We start from the raw sequence: 21,419 nt of genomic DNA on the forward strand, positions 1-21,419 counted from the left end.
CAGATAAAAACCACCTTACAGACCTTAAATCATAATGAAGATGATCTACTTCATACTGTAGAGAAATGATCACAGAGGGGTTCGACAGCTCAATGTCTTTAGACAAGTTAGAAAAAGATACATGATCCAAGAGGTTAATGAACAACACACTGTTTTCTTCTGATACTGATGTATAGATTTTAGAATTGAGTGAAGGCCATTTTCTACAAGACCAAAAACAATAACAACAACAAAACTAACCCGAATGTGTCTGGTTCAGTTAAAATAACTGAAATGTTTAATGTAAAAAAAAAAAACAAAAAGATAGTCATTTCTCTGTTCTCAGTCATCAAAACTACAGACAGGGGGAAATGATTAATACACAAAGAGTTAGACCTTCTACTCCCTGGAACCAAAGTGAACATCAGACAGCAGAGTTTACATACAGATCTACGAAAGAAATACCAATGCTGTAGAAAGTCATCTCTGTCTACATCTCCCTCAATGATAGTCCCACAAATCAAAAGAGTAATGGAAACTCCATCACTGTTCAACAGTTCTACCATAAGATGTTCATAGCAGCCTCTAATCTTTGGTTTTCTTTCATTCCTGAGATCCCCCAAATATCACTTTGAATGAAAGCTCAATTACTTTTCTATTAATCATAAAAAAATAAAAAGAAAAAAGCAGGTAAGATTTTTAAAAGAGACAAAAAAGGCTATGGGAACTACTCTCCACAGAAGGAAGATTCTCATCTCAACTTGTTTGTTAACTGTTCCTACATGAGAGTAACTGATTTTCCCCTTTGGGAGAGTGACTTTGGACTGCTGGTAAGAAAAGAGGATATAGGCCTAATCTTGTTACTGGGAACTAATTAAAGTATAATTCATTCTAGTTGAGAATTCTACTAGAAAGTACAAGGCTGTGATTTAGGACTCTGTCATTATGGCATTTCTCCCTTAATGTGACAACTGTTAAGGGTCAAAATTTTTAGGGGCATAATTTATGTTAACATTGGCTTTCTTTCCCCACCATAAAGTAGCCTTCTAATCACACAAAACATTCTCTCCATTGTGCATACTGAAGCATTCTTTCAGGAAACTGAAGTCGTAGAAAACTTCAAGAGTACTTCCCTCCATCCAATACCCACCTCCACCTGATGGACCAAGTTCTTTCTAGAACATAATGAAAAGTAAAAACACTTCAAAATGGCATCTTGCATACATAATATATCTTCCATACATCTTATATAATCTGCACACTTAAAGTCTCTAGTGAATTCAAGCAACAAAATATAGCTATCGTAAGGACATTTACTGGTTGCTGAACTATAAAATAAGTGTTTAAAGATAGGTTTTCAAAGGTCCATGACACTTCTATAAATACTTATGTGGGGTGTGTATGTTGGGGGTGGGGAGGGAGAATACATGCAAAAGCATATACTGCTTTGCTGGGAAGAGAGTAAATAATTTCCTCAAAGGGGACATGATTCAAATAAGAAGAAAAAGAGTTGAAACCACTTCAATTAAATAAGATTGCTTTTGTTCTCTGAATAAATTAATTTCTTTTAATTACACAACATAAACTGGGTTATTTAGCTTAAGCAGCGAAAACAACCCAGAGTCTATGACCACATTTCCTACCTCTGTGTCCCAGGAATCCTGAAAAACAGGGTTTCTACTACTCCTTTTGGTCTGGGGGGGAAGATGGTTATCTTCTTCATTGCCATTCCTTCTTCTTTTCCTGAAATTAAAATACAAGGAAGGGAAAGAAAAATCCAAGAATTGATCTTTTACACTTAAACATGACAACATATAAATTTGCCCTGATGCCTGAGAGAATTTAATTTACCACATGATATCCCAAAAGGTAGAAGCTGGAAGTATTACCATCACTGGGCCCTAAGAGCAAAAATATAAAGTAGCAGCAGCACAAGCTTAAATTAGTAAGACTAATTTCTAAACAGAAGCCTGACAACTTCCAAAGTCTGCTGGGAACAAAATAAGAAGAGGTTAATGACTAAGCTTTCAAACTCCAAGTTTTCTTCTTTCCATGTTCTCTGAAATGACAATTTCAAATTACCTAACTTTACTTCTTTCCATACGACAACATTGAAGAGATGAGTGGCTGCTTTTGACTATTTGCCCAGAAAATCCTTATTAAAAATGGTGCCACACAGGAATATCACAGATTCATGGCAGCCTCTGATCTTTAGTTTTCTGCATCCCTGAGTTCCCCCAATTATCACACTAAACAAAACCTCTGTGCCCTCCAGAGGATTTGAATACTCTTTTGGGCAATCACTAGGGGAGCAACTCTTAGCCACGTTGGCCTGGCTGGTCTGGCCATGCTCTATTATGATATAACAGTCACTGCACTTTACTAGGTTGTTGCTTTGAGACCACAGCATCAGCTGCTTAAAATTTACGGGTTTGAAGAAAACTCATCTTTTTCAGGCAAGTGCTCCTAGAAATATAAGAGACAAAATAGCATGCACTCTATGCAAGAATTAAGTGCTATCAAAAGATTTCTAAACCCTAACCCCAATAGTACAGTCCTATATGGTAATCTCTAACCATATAGTTCTTTAAACTTAAATAAAATTAAAAATCCAGTTCCCAGGTCACACTACATTTCTAGTACAAAATGGCCATGTGTAGTCAATGTCTCCTGCACTGAACAGCACGGATGGAGGATGTTCCCTTTGCTGCAGAAAGCTCTGTTGGGTAGGATCTGCTAGAGGTCACATATACAACACACAGCATATATTATGAAGAAAATATATTCTAATTTTAGTTATTAATGCTTAAACGTTCATTTTTTTTTTTTTTGGTGTGTGTGTGTGTGTATGGTACTGGGGATTGAACCCAGAGTCTTGTACAAGCAAGGCAAACACTCCACCAACTGAGCTACATCCCCAACCCTCAAATTTCTATAGTTAACAGACAAGAGGCTAGTGAGAGAGAGGAAAACTGCTTTTTGGAAAGTATATGGGGTACAGTATCCTCTATACAATTATCAACTTCATATGAGGGTAGAGTTGGCTTACTATGATGCCCTTGATCCTAAGGTTTTGAGTTGAAATCTGGATATTGTACAAACTTTATCACTCCCAGCTCAGTTCCCTGTACTCTGCACATTTGAAATACTTCTAACTTTATTAATGATTATGGACCCCAGTGTAGATCTGGAATGATAAAGTGAGTTGTGTGACACTGATTAAGCTTTAAACAACCTGCAACACCGTGGGCTTCACCATTTACCTAATTCTGAGACTCAGTTATTTGTAAAGTAAGACCATCATTTAGGTTAGATCTTATTTGCATGTTATTTTTTATGTACTTGGAGGTTAAAACTAGATGAATTCCGGATTAATCATTAAATGAATGTCTTATCATCATAAATTTGGACCAGGAAACTTCTTTCATAACAACATGATCAGAGAATTTAAGTAGGAATGTGCAGCAGTAGCAAAACACTATCTGCTGGGAGTCAGTTGACACCAAAGAGAAAGTCACTGAATGGCAGGATGCTGTCCCTGAGCGCTGGTTTCATCAGTATGTCAACAGCTGATTATACTTTGGGTTGCTGACTCACTCTAACCAAACTTATGAGCCTGACTAAAATTTGCCATTTCCTCATTTATAACAGGGGCTGTATCTTTCCAGTGACAAGAATGTCAAGGAGGTTGTATAGGAAAAAAAAAAGTCTTAAGTAGATGGGCTTTTAAATTTTAACTAAACCCTGGGAAAGCCACATAAATATTCCTGCTTCATAATAGGTTGATTCTCAAGGTACTAACATTATCTCTCTGGTGTGTGGGTGATCCTCTCCTTCAGGTAGTAAGGGATTAAGAATGAATAGTACCTATTCCTCATTCTCCCTTTCCTAGGCTCTTAGTAGAGTCCATCTTTAAAACATTCTGCTTTCACCAGTCTTGCTAATTGGCCAAGATTACTGCTTCATGCTCATCTGTCAGTACAATCAGATTATAGCTTCTGACATTAATGCCATATACCATGTTATAATTTTGGCAGGCACCCTGTCATTGATTCTATTATCCCCTCACCATCTAGGTACAGATGACTGTTTGGCATCTGTTACTTCACACAATGGCTGATTCTACTATTTTGTCATTTTATTTATCTCCAACCTTCCTATCATCCTCCAGGGGTTGAGAAGTAATCTTAGACTATGAGGCTGGGATTCAAACTTTTTAAAAAATAATGTAAAATCTTGTTTATTTTTGAGACAAGAAACTCTGAGTATATATAGATAAGGATCTTTTTTTTAAAGTAGGGACTCCTTCACCAGACACCTCTCAATAGTTATCAGCACTGTGGGGAACAAGTAGGAAAAAAAAAATCATCATCTTGGATCAACCCTTCATCTCAAAATCGCAGAAAGAGATACAAAGAAATGAACTGAGTTGGAAATGGTAAGACAGAGCAATGAACTGGCAGAGCTGGTTCATGACCCTCCCTAAATGCAAGATGAAGTGAAAAACAGGCAAGAAAAGCCTGTCAAAAAAAAGATTACTTCTTTTTAAAAAGTTACCATTATAAACATGTCCAGATTATTTGTATACATACTAAATAAAAGAAATCTACTATCTGGATAAACACATTCAGATTATTTGTGCATAGTACTGGAAAAAAAAATTTTTGCAGGAAATTATTTAGACTTCTTCAAATATGTGAGACAACACACACAAAAAAAGTATCAGAACTACAAACTGGGTTTGGGAAGCAAAAAATATCAGATCAAGCTTATTGTATCTTAAGATCCTGTTCCTAATTCTGATGGCATATCTGTAATTGGGCCATAATTTCAATTTGGCCTAATTCAAACGTTTCAACAATCCTATTAATAATTAGCACCTATTGGGACAGATTATACCTTTTGGCATTAATGTCACAGACCAGGTTATAATTTTGGCAGGCACCTTATAAATTCAAATTTAGTCCACTCTTCTCTTCTGTACAATTAGATGCTTTATGCCCCACTTGCTTCATGACCCAAATTAATAATCCAATGCAGGCTGAGGAGCCCTATGATAACTTCAATGCCATGAAATAAGTGTGTTCCGGAGAAGCGTCCTTTGGAAAGAATGCCAATTACACTCACAGCCAATGAAAACCAGGAACAAAAAAAGATCCAGCATCATCTAGGAAGGCAATCCTATGATCCATCTTACTTAGGCCTGAAACTACTATGGACTAAAGGGCAGTGAACCTGGACAGACCAGGATAAATCGACTGATCTCTATAAATCTGTTTCCTTGAAGAAGAGAAAGTTGGACTTGGAGATCTACAGGTTTTCACTTCAAGCTCCACGATGAGGGATTTCTCTAATCTGAAATAAAGCGGATCTTCTTCACTCTGGGGTAATACATCCAAACTTTCTCCTCTCTGCCTTCTCGGAGGGAATAATAATAATAATAACAACAACAACAACAAGGAGATCCCAGCTGAGACCAGGCTGGGGGGCCAGGCAGTGCCCACCTCGCCTTCGGAGCCAAAGGGCCCGACGTGCGAACAGTTTAGAACCCTGCCTGTTACAGCCACAGCCCAGACCACAGCACCGGGCTGTTCCCCTCCAGCTTCACAACCGACCGGGGCGGCGCGGCGTCCTCCGGAGCCCCGCTGCGGCAGGGTCAGGCCGACCCCCTGCTCCTGACCTTGGGAGCGCGCGGCGCCCGCCCCGGGGCTGCCCNCGGATGCCTGCCGCGGGTCCCGGGTCTGGGGGTTGGAAGGCGCACGCGGGCTGCCCAGGGTCGACGCGGCGCTGCCCGGACTTTCAGGTGTGCGGAGGTGCCGACGCTGCTCGGCGGCGAGTCCCCAAGGGTGAAGCTGCTTCCCACGGCCCGCGCTCTAGGACTGGGGGGAGACCCGAGGCTAGAGCGGGACGGCGAGGCGGAGAGGCCCGCTGAGCCCTCGGGTCCCGCCCACCTGCTGGAGGGGGCGGGGCGAAGAGGTGCCCGCGGCAGGGGGCGCGGAGATGGCGTGTAGGTGGGCGGGGCTGCTGAGCCCGACTCGCCGCTGCTTCGACTTCCGGTGCAGCGTTTCCCAGCTGCGCGTGCTGTCCAGTTGACTCGGTGTCTTACACAGACTGGTGGTAAAGTCTCCTCGGCCCGACGGAGCGGTGGAGAGAGAGCATGGGATCTGGCAGAAGCAGCCGCAGAACTAGCCGCCGCCTCTGCTAGAGGAGCTCGGGTAAGAGCAGGCGCCCGCCCGCGGGGAGACGGCGCGGTGCGAAGGCCGAGGTCCTCCCGGAGGTGGGTGAGGAGGGAGGGCTGTGGAGGCCGACCCGTCCAACGGAGTCTCTCGGTTCCGACGGGATGGCTCCGGCGGTGTTTGGTAAGTAAACGGTCCGTGGCTTCCAACATACTGTCAGCGTGTTCTTCCGAAGAAAGAATCGTCGCTGGGCACAACTGGCAGGAGACGGTTTCGTTTTGCATGACTTCGTGTAGGTTACGTAGATATTTGTTTTGTGACCTCAAATTCTGCCTTCTGATCTATGTAATGGCCAGACGATATTCTCAATTGCGGTACAGTGTAATTATGTTTAGAGAAAGAATTCATTCAACATGTTGCATGCCAGGCTCAGTGCTGGGTTTTGAACGCAGGATAGGCGTTCCCTGCCCTCTGGAACTATATAGGAACAAAAAGGTTTTTAAAAGAAGTAACTTTCAAATGAACTCTGGGATTAAACACTTTTCTTTTCTCAACTCTTAGAGTATATCAAAGAGGTGTAAATAATGCACGGTGTAAGTGCATTAAAACTTTTTTACATAGTATATGTTTAACAAAGATGTTAAATGAAGCAAGTTTGTCAATAATTGTCATAATACAAACTTTGAGTGCAAAACTGGGGACCATGTCTCTTCACATAGGTGTTTGTGCATTATATGTACATTTACAGTTTTGTGGGGTTTTTTAATATTTATTTTTTAGTTGTAGTTGGACACAATACCTTTATTTTATTTATTTATATGTGGTGCTGAGGATTGAACCTAGGACCTCACACGTGCTAGGCAAGCTCTTTACCACTGAGCCACAACCCCAGCCCATGTACATTTTATATGCATGTATGTGCATGCATATTACTAACATGCTCAATTTTGTAGAGCTTCATTTTTTGTATCTAGATAATGGGAATTCTAATAATTTCCTCTTCCACTGCAATGGATCTTACAAACTTTTTTTTTTTTTTTGAGATGGTCTCACTATGGCTTGCCCTGAATTTGTGATTCTCCTGCCTTAGCCTCCCACATTGCTGAAATTACAAGTGTCACCATCATGCTTGGCATCATATATTGCTTTTGAAACCTTTGCTCTAATCAATAATTTTTGGATCCTGACCTGAGTTTAATTGGTCACTTTTCCATCCTTGAATAATGTAATTTTTTTTGTGCTGGGAATTGAACCCAGGAGTGCTTCACCACTGAGCTACATCCCCAGCCCTTTGATATTTTTTTTATTTTGAGACAGGGTCTCACTTAGTTGCTTAGGGCCTTTCTCAGTTTGTTGAGGCTGGTCTCAATCTTGTGATCCTTCTGCCTCAGTCTCCTGAGTCCCTGGGTTTATAGGCATATGCTCCTGCGCCTAGCTCTTTAATGGTTTTTAAACAATTTATTTTCATGTAACATCCAATTGCTTAGCAATAACAAAAAATATAAACAAATAAACATTTTATTCTGGTTGGTGTTTTGGTCATCTTTTCCTTACACTAACCACTAATTTATTAGATATAAGTCTTTAGGTCTTAGTTACTGTTTTGGTTAGGTTTTTTTTTTGCTGCTGTGACTAAAAGACCCAACCAGCACAATTGTAGGGGAGGAAGAGTTTATTAGAGGGCTCGAGGTTTCAGAGGGCTCAGTCCATAGAAGGCCAGCTCCATTCCTCAGGGCTCAAGGTGATGCAGAACATCATGGCGGAAGAGTGTGGCAGAGGGAAGCAGCTCACAAGAAGCAGAAAGAGTTAGTCTCCATTCCCCAGATACAAAATATATGCCCCAAAGCCACTCCCCAGTTCCCACCTCCTCTAACCACACCCCACCACTACAATTACCACTTAGTTAATCAGGGGGTTCATTCACTGATTGGCTTAAGACTTTTATCACCCAATTATTTCTTCTCTAAACCTTCTTAAATTGTCTCACACATGAGGTTTTGGGGGACACCATATCTAAATCATAACAGTTACCTTCTTGTTAGAAATATTGAAAAAAATCTCTTTGTCTTTTCTATAACAGATTTCCAGAAGACTTTAAGAAAAAGTAAAATACTAAGCATAAATAGAACCAGGAATATTTATCCTAATATCAAGCTCTGTCTTCTGGTTTTTGCCTCTATACAAAAAAGAATGAATGAAAACAAAATTTTAAAGTTTCCTTCAACCTAGGTGTTCCAAATGAGTTTAAAAGGTAAAACACATATATCAAATAGTGGTGTTTACAAGCTCTGTGCTCCTCACTTCTCATGTTTGCCTTTTTCAGGAAGAGGATGTGTGATCTTCCACCCAGAATGGAAGTGTGCCCTTATTGTAAGAAGCCATTTAAGCGATTAAAATCTCACTTGCCATACTGTAAGATGAGAGAACCAACCATATCTGCTGATCAGAAAGTTTATCCATCCAAGCCAGCTACACTTCCACGTGCTAAAAAACTGAAGGGGCCAACCAAGGACTTAATTCAAACTAAAGGGAGAGAGTTAGAGACAGAGAGTGAGGAAAGAAATACCATACTGACAAGGGACAAATCAGAACAGTTGTTGCTCTCTTCACTATTAGCTGTTGGCCCAGAAAAAGCAAATACTGCAAAGGATCAAAGCCAGCTGTCCTTTACAGTGCCAAAGCACACTGAACCAAAGACAGCTTCCCAAGGTGAAACTAAGGCCCGGCTTGATGCATCAGATAACACCTCTGCTGAAAGAGAACTTGCCCAAGATTGGCTTAAATCAGAGAGAAGTAGATGTGATCCTTCAGAAATGGAAGCAGATTTACTGGTTGGCCCAGTGGAACTTTCTTTGTCAAATCAAGATAGAAAAAACTCCTCAGCCCTGCCTGATGAGGTACAAGCCACTTCTGTTAATCTGAAATCAGACACAATTGATCCCCAAAGACAAGGGCTTCCAGTTAAATTAATAGATGTATCCATGGCTGATAATCATTGTTCTCCAAGGAATCTGAGCAAAGGAGTTCAAAGATTAAGAGTATCCATGTGGAGCAAAGAAAGAGATTCCAGAGGAAAAGGTTGCCTCCCAGGAGCCTCTGCTGACGCTGGTGACACTGAGACTCTGGAAAAGAAGTCAGCATCACCCACTGTGGGCCTTCATGTTAGCCCGTTAGGTGAAATCCAAGTCAAGGAGAACCAAGGAAAAGGACTTGGCCTTGGAGCAGAAGCCTGTGGGAGCAAAGGGAATGCAGAGGGAAGTGGGTCTGCCACAGAAGTGCAGGAGCAGGCCTCCGTGAGCCATGGCTCTGAGCACTTTAACACTGGCGCTTCAGCCTCAGAGGGGAAGTTGGAAGATGCAGGTCTATTTCCAATTCTGTTCACTCCACAGGAGGTAGCTTACAGTGAGTTTCTTTCTGCATCAAAGTCAGATAATCAAAGTCTTGTTTCTCTGGCTATAAAATCTCTTCAAGAAGAGAAAGCACAATTCTGCAATCATCAGCAAGTTCCTGGTGTAAAGTTATTAGCTGAGATTGAGGCACGAATTTTGGAGCCCAGATCTGGCTGTGGGCCCCCAGCATTGTACACTGGGTTCCCGCAGTCTCTGCATGCAGCTCAGCATCCATTTTCTAAAAGCTCCTTAATCAGTTATTTTGGTACTGCTGAAAGAAAGAGGCTTCCTAGCTCCATGGGGTTGGAGTGGTTTCCAGAGCTCTATCCTGGTTATCTTGGATTAGGGGTATTGCGGGGGAAGCCTCAGTATTGGAACTCAGTGGCCCAGAAGCCCCAGCTCTCCAGTCCTCAGGGAGAAAGTGTCTCACAAGGTAAAGTAACTCATTTTCAAGGGCCATCCAGCCCATCCTGAAATCTGGTATTTTTTAAAATAGAACAGAATACTAGGGCTAGGGCTCAGTGGTGGAGTGCCCGCCTACCATGCTTTTACTAAGACAGTCTTGGTGGTGATCTCTTTTTCTGGGGGTGTACCAGGGATTAAACTCAGGGGTGCTCTACCAGTGAGCCACATCCCCAGCCCTATTTTGTATTTTATTTAGAGACAGGGTCTCATTGAGTTGCTAAGTGCCTTGCTATTGCTGTGGCTAGCTTTGAACTTGCAGTCCTCCTGCCTCAGCCTCCTGAGCTGCTGGGATTGCAGGCATGCGCCACCACGCTTGGCTTTGATGGTGGTCTTAACGGTTGTGAGAACATTACTTCTTGCTCAAGGGGTCAGTAGTAGTGATTTATCATTCTCTGTTTGTCCCACAAGGGCTGACTATTGAATTAGGGCAAGCTGGTACTCTAGAGCAGTTGAGTTTCTGCATCAGGAAGAGGCTTGACTGGTAGAAAGTGGATGGATAAAGACTGCTGAATTCACCTAAATAGAACAAGCACTGGGTCTAAAATTCAGTAAGAACCAGGTTGCACAGAAAATAAAACAAGTTTATAGTCAAATGCAACATCTGCAAGTTTGGAATAGCAGAGGAAGTAGCAAAAGCTGTTTGTGGAGTTAGGGGTACGAGGGGTTAAAACTGGACAGAGAAGTGGCAGTAGAGTCACATAGCTGGAAGTGGAGACTGAGATGGACCAGGAAGATGAGGGACCAGGAATGAGCATGTGGCAGGAAGGGGGTAGAAGTCTGTGCATTGGAAGAACTGGGCCACAGAGCTTAGGAGCCAAGATTAGAGCCAGCGGTTGAGCCTCAAGACCTGAAAGATGGGGTCCGAAGGATTGGGAGGAGACAGGTATTGAAACTGACCTTGATTGTCATCTCTTTAAGAAGCTGTCTAGGTAGGTTGGGTGGAGGTGGCCCAAGTGGGAGCCAGGACGATCCTGACCCATTTCAGGTATCCTTGCCTTTCTCTGCAGGACCTCACCTTTATTACTAAACTACCTCTCTAGTTACTCCACACAAAGCTTTGTCATTGTGCTCACCAGGAAGCCTTTTCTGTAAGACTTTTTAGGGGTATAAAGTAGCATCCTTCTCCGTTGTGTCTTGGTCATTGGTATTTTCAGGCTGTCTTTATAGGAGACCTGTAACAACTCAGAATAGGTTTGCCCCTGTAAAACTGATGTTTCCTCCTCAAAAAGGAGATATTTTTCCCCTTTCTGGTATATTTTGCAAATGATCACTTATTCATTAAACTGCTACTTGTCTGACCTCTAATTATCCTTTTTTTTGTTTTGTTTTGTTTTAATACTTTGCTGGGGATTGAAGCCAGGGCCTCATGTATGCTGCTGAGCTAAACAGGCCTTAACATCTTCAGCTTTGATACGAAGTTGTCTGAAGTTGTCATTGTCTGGGGGTCAAGCTCCTTCTCCACATTAACACAGATTTAGCTACATTAACAGTTGTGTTGATTGAGTTTTCAGAGTACTTCTCTATTTTGCAAAGGACAAAACAGGCAGAGAGGATTAGTGATTTGTCCAAGGTCATGTTGCCAGTAAGTGGTGGAATCGCACTAGAACCTGTCTCCTGCAGCCTCCTTCATCCCTCCGGCCGTACAGACTGTAGAAAGCATGCCATGAGAAACCCAAGTCACAGCTCCAGACTTTACTGTGTTTTACTTGCACACGTAGACACCCACCCCATGTAAATCCCTCTGACAAACAGGACTCCTTTGTTTCCTCCTTTATCGTTTATAGTGCTAAAGAGTGTCTCTGTTACATCCATTTTTCATTTTATAGGAAAAGGGGACTACTGTTGATCAGTGATGACTGTGTCATTGTGCCTGGTACATTACATATCCTCTTGTTTAATATCATAAAAGTTCTGAGGTGATGTTATTGTTTCCACCCTCTTATACAAGAGGGACCTGAGCCTTGGATGTCTGAAGAGACTTGATCTCATTCCTACAATAAGTAACAGTCAGGAGTCAGATCCAGACTGGCTGATCTTAACCTTACCTGAGGCTTACTATTTTATTTGAGGTCATTAGTAGTCAGTATCTTGCTTAACATGAGTTATTAACTGAGTCATTTCACTTCAGTGGGTCCCAAGGATACAATAATAAGCAATTCTGTAACTTAAAACGTTATGATTTTGTTATGAAATATGATTTTTCCTTCAACAATAAGTAGTAAGTCATGGCTGGTATCTCTTGTTGTACTTACTGTGTTTAGCTTGGTATTTCTGCATCAGATGATAGGGTGTGGTTATTACAGGGCCTCTACTTCTGTAACTGAGATACTAGTGATTAACGCTTAGACTGAGATGCTGCCACCAAGTGAACAAAACTCACTAGGGACAGAGACCTGAGGATCTCAGTTAACGTCAAGACCTTATCCCACAGTTGGCCAAAGACTTTAGCAAGGCCACTGAATTAAAAGGGATTAAAAGGTAATGTCATTGTCCCTTCAGAATGCTTTGTAATTTCACCAGTCAACAGCTACCTGCAGTGACTGCAAATTAAAATTGAACTTTGCAGGACTGGGGATACAGCTAAGTTGGTTGAGTGCTTGCCTCGCATGCACAAGGCCCTAGGTTCAATCCCCAGCACCTCCAAAAAAAAAAAAAATGAACTTGCAGAAAGGAATAGGCCGTGGCCTCCTTTGCTGGGGCAAGACCTTGGGAAAGCCATTGGCCTCTCCTCTAGGAGCCAGCTCGCTGCTTCCATCCTAGAGGCAGGGCCAAGGAGCTCACGGTCATTGAGTTCCCTGTGTGTCAAGCATGACGCTGCAGGCCTGCACAGGCCTCGGGTGATGTCTTGCTGCCCTAGAAGGTTGGGGTTACCTCCTTCTGAAAATGAGGAAACTGAGTTTCAGAAAGGAAAAATCACTTCCCAGATCAGTTTCCAGTTAATGATGGGCACATAATGTTCCCTGGTGGTATTTGCCAAGCTTTTCCAGGAAGCGTTTCTTCTCCTTGGACCGTGGGCCTCAGGATTGTGTCCGATCTACTTCCCCACATCCGGAAACGTGGTCCAGCAACTAGTTCTCGTACATCTGACCTGAGTTGGGTACACCAGATGTTAGGGCTCCCTAGGCCTGAGAGCATGAGAGACCGTCATGACGTTTTGATGAAATGGGCTAGAGCCAGAAGTTCTCCTGGCTAAGAGAAACGCATGTGTTGTAGCCTAGAACGGGACCTGCTGGGGCACACTGGCCGTTCTGAGCATGCAGCTTACTCATATGTGGTCAGGAATAAGATATAGCATCATTTGCAGTCATCTTCTGAGGCTTAGCCAGAAGAGTTTTCATGGACTTACTACAAAGGGAATTTTGAACCCAGGAGTGCTCTGCCACTGAGCTACAACACTAACACTTATTTATTTAGAGACTAGCGATTTAACTCAGGAACACCTTACCCATGAGCTCCCCAGCCTTTCACCTTTTATTTATTTATTTATTTGAGACAGGTCTTTTAAAGTTGCTGAGGCTGGCCTTGAACTTGACAATCCTCTTGCCTCAGCCTCCTGAGTTACTGGGATAAGAAGTGTGTGCTGCCACACCCAGCCAGGCTTTTGTTTTTTAGGAGACTAACTTTCACATTGCAGGAAAACCATCTGTATAATTTCTCAGAAGTTAATGTAACAATCATTTGATTAATATTTTTACATCCACAGCAACTTTACCACACCTACTAAATCTGTCAGCATTATTTGCTCAATTTATCCTTTCTTCTGATGAGCCAAACCAAGTAGAAATTACCTATCATTAAACATGGAGAAAAACAGGTGCAGAAAATGTTAACAAGTAGCACAGCCACCTTTGCTGATTTTTCCCATGTCAGACATGCAGAAAGGTTGGCTAGCCAATAAGAGCAGTGGGGAGTAGAGGCATATTAGCTGTAGAAAGCAGTGCTCTAAAATCTGAAGCTTTTTGAGTGCCAACATGAGTTGAGCACCTACCAACTGTGAGACCTCAAGTTCAATCTCAGCATATCCAGAAAAAAAAAAAAAAACAGGTACATTCAAACTGTGTGGATAATGAATTTCAGGGGTAGGGTTGGAGCTCAGTGGTCAGTTGATGCTTCGCTTGCAGTAAGGCCCTGGGTTCCATCCCCAGCACCCCCAAAAAATAAGAATTTTGCATTTAGATCTTGGTTCCGTCCCAAAAATATCTCATTATATATGCATATATTTCTGATTTTGAAAAATTCAAAGTAATTCTGCATACCCCAGCATTCCAGGTAAGGAATATTCAACTTATAGTTGAAAATCATACTCTTTGCTAAAATTAGTTCAGCAGCTGGTAGAACTTAACAAGTAGTTCATTTGGTTAAGCATGTGTATGTGGATTATCTGGACAGTATATTCATCAGTCAAAAATAATTATAAGGTCCTGATTGCCAGGGAGTTCCTCGGCCTTCTGAAAATACTTTCTTTGACCTGGAATAAATTTGACTTTCAACACTTGCCTACAGTCCAGTGCGGAGCTCACTCATGCACTTGTATGAGTGAGCTTTTCTGAGGGCTAGCTCTGGGAACCTTTGACACTGAATGTTGGGGAAGGGGCGAATCTAGACCAACTATCACAGTGACTTCTGTTTGGAACCGTAGTTCCTTTGTTGGGAAGAAGTTCGACTGGTTTAAGGAGTTTGGAGCCCCCGGCCAGGCTTACCACCTCCAGCTTTCCTCTGAGGAGGCTCTTGGGAGCTGTGCACAAAGGTGAGGCTGGAGCTTTTAACTGTTGGGGTCCATTGCTGGCTTCAGGTGTTCTTACTTGCTATAAAGCAAGGAGAGGAAAAGGAAAAATCATGGCTGTCATCTGTTCGTCATTTTCATTTTGGAGTTGGACACATGGCAAGCACCAAAGCTCTGCAGCAGCAGCAGCCAGTTATTAACCCTGCCCTTCCTCATGCTGCCACCTGTCCCCACCTCCCTTGCCCACAGTGACTGAGCCTCCTTCCAAGATCAGAAAGACACTACCCTCAGGTTAACCAGTCACATTGGTCCCCGCCCCTTTAAAGATGTTAACCAGTCCCAAACACAAGAATAAGTGGTTGGAATTTATTAAAGTCTTTTATATTTTAGCCTTTTCATCTGTTTAAGGTTCATGTCTATATTATATTCACCTGTGTAGGTTCCATCACCTGCACTAATGGGTAACTTGATGAACGCGTAGGTAATGCTGTGGTTCTGGCTCAGGGTGACAGATGCGTTTCTCTCTGCGCAGGCTGGATCAGGTGCAACACCACGGTGAAGAAGAGTGGGATTGGTGGCATCACTATGCTCTTCACGGGGTACTTCATCCTCTGCTGTAGCTGGAGCTTCCAGCATCTGAGTAAGCCTTTCTGCAGTTTTAGCAAAATGACAAGTCACATCCCATTGTAGCGAGTGCCGGGGATTCTCCAAATGGCTTTTCATATCAAGGACACCTAGTGAATGAGCTATTGCCTGGGTGTTGGCAGTTTTTATTAGAGGTTTTGTTTATAATGGCATGTATGAGATTTGACCAGAATTCACATAATTGCTCTTGTCCACTATTTAATGTGGTCACTGGAGGTCTGATGGTCGTGTTTTTCTCCTTTAAGCTGTTTCCTGCTAAAGGAAAGGCACTTTCCTTGGTACCTACGAGCTCCTTTTTAGCACTGAAACGAAACAGCTTTCTGCCCCAGAAGAGAGGAAGGGACGAGGACACAACTTTCACTCTAGTTATGAGATTCAGCTGCACCAAGTCTTAACCAGAAGGAAAATACCAGAATTTCATTCCCCTTTTAAAGTATTATTCTATAAAAATAGGGGGTTTTGTTGTTTATGGTACAGGGATGTTGTTAGGGATTGAACCCAAGAGTGCTATACCACTGAGTTATATCGTAAGCCCTTTTTGTTTTTATTTTGAGATAGAGTTTTGCTAAGTTGCCTTGAACTTGTAATCCTTCTGCCTCAGCATCTCAAATGGTTGGAATTATAGGTGTGTGCCTCTGCACCCAGCCTAAAAACAGATTCTTATAGTTTAAAAGAGGACATTATAGAAAGCTATCAGGAAAGTGCAGTATTTTCCCACAGTTTAGAAAAAAAAAAAAAAATGACACTTTCAAGTGAAAGCTTTCAGTATAAAAGTAAGATAATATTGTATACTAAAGGCCAACATATTCACAAACTGGATAACAGGATTTCTTTTTGTTTTTTTGTTTTTTGGGGGATGGGGGGTACTGAGGATTGAACTCAAGCACTCGACCACGGAGCCACATCCCCAACCCTATTTTGTATTTTATTAAAGACAGGGTCTCACTGAGTGGCTTAGCATCTTGCTTTGGCTGAGGCTGGCTTTGAACTCACTATCCTCCTGCCTCAGCCTCCCGAGCCGCTGGATTACAGGCATGCGCCACTGTTCCCATCAGAACTTCTTGTTTTAAAAAGTCAGGATTTGAATCTGATTGAATGTTTGGGGCTAGGTAAAGGGACAGGCCATGCCTCAGGAGTAGGCCGTGGCCCCCCATGTGCTGACTGGCGGGGCAGAGCTGCCAGCCCGTCTGAGACCCCAGACCATCAATAAGAAGTTAAGTGAGGAGATCCAAAAGCAAGTCCTTCCTCCCAGAGAAAAAAGGCTTCCCTACAGTTGTGCCCCTTGAAAGGGATTAGTTAGATGTTTGGTAGATGTGATGTTTGTCACCTGTCAAAATCAAAGTTGAGAACATGAAGCAAAAACTTCTCTTTGTCCAAGACTATTCCCATATTTGTAAAATAAGAACGGAATGATCTGTGGAGGCATAAGAAGCCATCCATAGAGGTGGCCTCTTGGGTCCTTACGTTTATCTCTGCTTGTCCAAAGAGCTGCAGCGCTGGCGTAAGTAACCTTCACTGGACACCACTGAAGCCAGAGTCTGGAGCCTCAGGAGCCGTGCGATGCCTACACAGCAGGAGGGGGAGTCAGAGAATAAAGTCACTGGAATCTAAAACAGTCGTGGAAAGCGCATTTTATTAAGGTAGATGATCTGGTTCTGTCTGAGGTTTCTTTGGCTTGCTTTCAAAAGTGACTGAATTACTTAAAAGACCATTTTTTGTTTAATCATGAAATTGTTATTCAAAATGATGTGAAGATGAAAAAGTAGGTCATTTAAATTAAGATGCTACTTCTCAGTTTTCATTAAAAAGCAGTATCTCCGGTTTAAATTTCTCCCTAAAGTTGTTCTCTAAACCTTGGTGTTTTGCCATTTGTTTATGGGAGATACTAGAGACTCCCTATGTACTAATAAAGGACACTGTCCAAATTGGCAGAAAATAAGCTTACATGGAGGCCCTTGCCCTTTGAGCCTCTGGGCCCTTGAGCAGACCTTGGCAGGTGAGAGAAATGTACAGAGGCTGGGGTCTGAGTGGCAGGGAGTCTGTGGAAAGGGCACTTAAATACTCCTGCAAATGCTTCCTAAGCTGACTAAAAATAGCAAACCAACAGAATGTTAAGGTACCTTTGTGCATTTTCAGCAAGTGCGGCAGTGAGCACGGATCTCCTTTTATTATCTCTTCCTGGGAACTTCAGAATCCCACCCCACCCCTTCCCAAGCACCTGTGAATGACAGACAGCCCTTTCCATTTGTTAGTGTTAGCCTGGGCTGGTGGGTTTTCTGGGCCTCTTCCCTTCATCAGAGTACTGAGTGGAGCCAGTGCAGTGGCGCCCGCTGTGACCCCAGCTACTGGGGAGCCTGAGGCAGGAGGATCGGACATCCCAGGCAGCCCTGACAGCAAGTAAAAGGGGTAGTGTGCCCCTGGGTTCAAGCCCGAGTACAGGGGGAAAATACTCAATGTCCAATTGTTCAATCCCCGACAGTAACGTGGGTATCTGCAGACAGGGATGAGGCGGTGTAAGTGGGAAGCCATTTCTCCAACCCACTACAGCACAAGCCAGCTGGCCCTGCACACTGCCCAGGCTATGCATACCTCCCTCTCTCGGCTTTGCTTGTGACATCCTTGTGCAAGACACAGAGGTCAGGCCCTTTCCCCAGCTCCTGCACAGCCATGCAAGAGCAGGCTTGCTCTCCCGGGCCAGTATGTATGTGTGCTCATTGCTTTCTTTCTCTCCTCAGAACTTGGACTCTCAGTCTGCTTCATCCTCCCTCAAGTGGCTTAGATTTAATTCTGCTGCAAATTCTCATAGTTAAGGAAAAGGTACTCAGAAGGGTGGCTCCATAAACCAGAATTCTCCACAAGGAAAGGTCACAGTCGAGGATAAGAGGGTGCCCAAACTCACTTGAGCCCCAGAACAGTCTCTCTTTAGAAAGGGCCTTGTGTCTCTCCTTAATCTCCCTTTAATGAAACACGGGAATCCCTTCCACACCTCCTCTTTGTCCACAAGGTCAGAAACTACACTGCCCTCTTTTCCTGATCCCTCAGCAGGAACAACAGACTCCTGCAGCCCTAACTCAGATCAGCCAGTGCCTTTAAGTGAAGCCCCTCGTTTAGTTAGGGATTACCTCTGGCTATTTCACATAGCAGCAAAATTAAATAGTAGCAGCAAGATCAATGTGCCCCAAAAAGTGAAAATATTTACTGTATGGCCCTTTACAGAGTGTGCTGACCCCTACCCTAGAGAGCACAGCACCTGACCTCTTTGCTGGAGGGACGGGAGCCAGGAATCCCTGCTCTCGACACCTGGGCTAGGAAACAGTTCAACAGAAGAAGCCTATCTTGAGTTGGCTCTAGTGCCATAGGGCCCTGTTCTGCCCCTGGGGCCACCCGTCACACCCAGGCACAGAGGTAGCCCAAGGGCAGCATGTCACTCCCCAAGATTCTTATCCAGAACATCGACCTCACTAAATAAGCTAGTATCATTTGCAGTCAGAATGCTGAAGCATTAATGAAAAAGCTAATCACAGTAAATATCTTACATTCCTAAAAATGAGTTCCTTAATGAGAAGAAACTATTTCACAACCCATTGGTCCAAAAGGGTTAAAGCCCCGTGAAGACGAACAATGGCTTTAACATGATTTAGTTTACCTATGTTAATATGAGGTCTTTCTGTTTGACACTGGTCAGCATCAAGAATTCTAACTCACCAGGCAAGGAGGTATGCACCTGAAATCCCAGCAGCTTTGGAGACTGAGTCAAGATCAGAGCCAGCCTCAGCAACTCAGTGAGGCCCTAAGCAACTTGCCAAGACCCTGTCTCAAAAAATAAAAAGGGTGAGGGATGTGGCTAAGTGGTTAAGTGCTCCTGGGTTCTATGCCTAGTACCAATAAATAAGATAAAAGAAGAATCTTAACTCAATGTAGCCACAAAGAGCAAACTGTGTTATCTGATTTCTTTGAACTAGATAGAATTGATTCTTAAATAAACATGGGTGGTTTTAAAGAAGGCCCTGGAGTGTCTCCATGTAGCACTTGTTACTCCCCTTATAGGGAGAGAAAGGCTTCCTCATCTGCTCCCTGATGGCTTCTAGGCTGGGAAAATAATGTAGACCTTTCGATGAGTCCTGAAAGGGAATCTTATGGTTTAATAAGCATTGTAGAAAGAAGTTGATGACCCGGTGCTTCTTAGGTTTGGATCTAAACAGACAGCGTAACCAAGGGACACACAGATTAGCTGCAGGTGGCAGTGTGGACCTATACTTGGCGGTGTGAGGGTAGGTGTTTTGGTTCCTCTGTACAGGCATCCACCAGGCTGCCCCTGCTAGCCAGCCCTAGTCACACATGTGATCTGGCAAGTTAAAGCTTCATCCACAGAGAGGAGATTTTCAGAACTGGAACAGTGGAGAGTGAGACTCTGCTACTTGGAGAAACCAGAGTGCTTCCTGGTGGTCACAGGGGGTGACCACCCATCTCTTTTAAAGCCCCGTGAAGACGAACGATGGCTTTAACGTGATTTACCTTATCAAACAGCCTCTTTGTGTGCTGCCTCTTCTACAGCACTGGCAGGAGCCTCCCTGGGTGAGCCGCAGCGCCCAGCTGGCAGGGCAGAGCAGGAACTCCGGAAAGTCACCCTGAGCCTCCTACAGGCAGACCAGTCCCGCCACATCCTGCACGGGAGCCGCAGCATGCCCAGGCTGAAGGTGGGAATGCAGCTTTCTGAGCACCTGTGTGAGGCCATGAAGACGGGTACTGGCTCTTGTTGAATCCTAAGTCACACCTAAAATACCTAAAAAAACTACATTTTTTTTCTGTTAAAAATAAAACGATGGGCTGGGCATGGTGGTGCACACCTGTAATCCCAGCAGCTCAGGAGGCTAAGACAGGAGGATCACAAGTTCAAAGCCAGCCTCAGTAACAGTGAGGTGCTAAGCAGCTCAGTGAGACCCTGTCTCTAAATAAAACACAAAATAGGGCTGGGGATGTGGCTCAGTGGTCGAGTATCCTTGAGTTCAATCCCTGGTACCCCCCCAAAAAATAAAATAAATCATGGAGATGTGGCTCTGTGGCAAAACACTTGCCTAGCATGTGTGGGCTACTGGATTCGATACTTAGCACCACATAAAAATAAAAAAATAAAGACATTCTGTTAATCTACAACTACTAAATAAATTTTTTTTAAATAATACATAAAATCATTTCCAGGGCCCAGGATGTAGCAGTGCTACAGCATGGGCTTGGCATGTGTGAAACCTGGGGTGTGGTCCCCAGCACCACAAAATATAAAAATAAAAGCACTTTGTTGTATTATCCACAGGCTCTTCTGTACTTTGTGGAAACTGACATACTAAGGTCACTACTCTTTTTGCTTTTATAAAATAAACAATGCTGGTCAGTCGCCTTCTGCACAATCTCACAGCTGGGCAGATTGACCAGCTTCCTGGTGCTTCCTTTGGACTGTAAATTGGGGAGAGCCTTCCTTCCTTGAAGAGGCTCGGCACATCTGTTCCTTCCAGCCACAGGTGACAGAGTGGGAACTCAGCAGCTGACCCAAAGCCCTGCACCTAGGCAGGGGGCCGAGCAGGTGTCCTCATCCTCACAACAGCCTGCGATGTATGCTGACACACATTCCAGAACAAGGGATTTGTTGGTGGAGAGGCGCTCTTTCCACGTTAGCAGCCCTGGGTGGCTCCAGCTGACATCCAAACCCCTAGGCCTGACCCCTGCACCCTCACATCACCTTCACCCCACCTGCCACTCGCCTCCTAAAGGTGGGGAAGACTATCTCACGCCCCCTACCATTGCTGTCTTCCTCTCTGTCCCTTCAAAAGTCAACTTAGCTGCCACCTTTCTTTCCCAATGGAACGAATGGCATTTTTTCATTATAACAGTAAAAGCAGCATTACAGTGAGCATTCCTTGTCACTTCCTTACCTCGCCAGGACAAGCCTTTTGTGTACCATCTCCTGCCTGGAGCCCCCACATAAGGCACAGAATGCATTCCCCTTAAAGGAAGCTGCACAGGGGAACTGGGGCTGAGGCTCAGAGG

The 21,419-nt window shown here is 43.6% G+C and overlaps 2 protein-coding genes across 7 annotated transcripts in view; one reads left to right on the forward strand and one right to left on the reverse strand.

Annotated features, from left to right (window-relative positions):
• Fam104a (family with sequence similarity 104 member A) overlaps positions 1–5,641 on the reverse strand; it is a 17,459-nt gene extending 11,818 nt beyond the window's left edge. The window contains exon 1 of one of the 2 annotated variants that reach the window (XM_015503538.2): positions 1,623–5,641. In XM_015503538.2, coding sequence (XP_015359024.1) covers positions 1,623–1,793 — 171 coding nt within the window. In that variant the 5' untranslated portion in view covers positions 1,794–5,641. The remainder of the gene's footprint in view (positions 1–1,622) is intronic. The other variant, XM_015503539.2, reaches the window with a different exon arrangement.
• Positions 5,642–5,700: 59 nt separating this feature from the next.
• CUNH17orf80 (chromosome unknown C17orf80 homolog) lies at positions 5,701–20,279 on the forward strand. Of its 5 annotated transcripts, none has more exons than XM_015503531.2 (5): positions 5,703–6,194; positions 8,479–9,977; positions 14,649–14,756; positions 15,265–15,372; positions 19,932–20,277. In XM_015503531.2, exons 2-5 carry the CDS (start codon positions 8,486–8,488, stop codon positions 20,135–20,137), a joined length of 1,914 nt encoding a protein of 637 aa, XP_015359017.1. In that variant the 5' UTR covers positions 5,703–6,194; positions 8,479–8,485; the 3' UTR covers positions 20,138–20,277. The 5 variants fall into 5 exon arrangements, with proteins under 5 accessions (XP_015359018.1, XP_015359017.1, XP_048651617.1 ...); XM_015503533.2 differs by lacking the exon at positions 19,932–20,277 and adding an exon at positions 16,864–16,990 and having other exon boundaries at positions 5,706–6,194; XM_048795643.1 differs by lacking the exon at positions 5,703–6,194 and adding an exon at positions 6,200–6,338 and having other exon boundaries at positions 19,932–20,279.
• Positions 20,280–21,419: the final 1,140 nt, after the last annotated feature.

This window comes from Marmota marmota, unplaced genomic scaffold (genome assembly GCF_001458135.2).
Source record: "Marmota marmota marmota unplaced genomic scaffold, marMar, whole genome shotgun sequence".
NCBI lineage: Eukaryota > Metazoa > Chordata > Mammalia > Rodentia > Sciuridae > Marmota > Marmota marmota.

Coding starts and splice junctions, on each gene's coding strand:
- CUNH17orf80 (XM_015503531.2), top strand. CDS start 8,486: ATGTGTGATCTTCCACCCAGAATGGAAGTGTGCCCTTATTGTAAGAAG. Junction 9,978..14,648: donor GGGAGAAAGTGTCTCACAAG/GTAAAGTAACTC, acceptor TTGGAACCGTAG/TTCCTTTGTTGGGAAGAAGT. Junction 15,373..19,931: donor CTGGAGCTTCCAGCATCTGA/GTAAGCCTTTCT, acceptor CCTCTTCTACAG/CACTGGCAGGAGCCTCCCTG.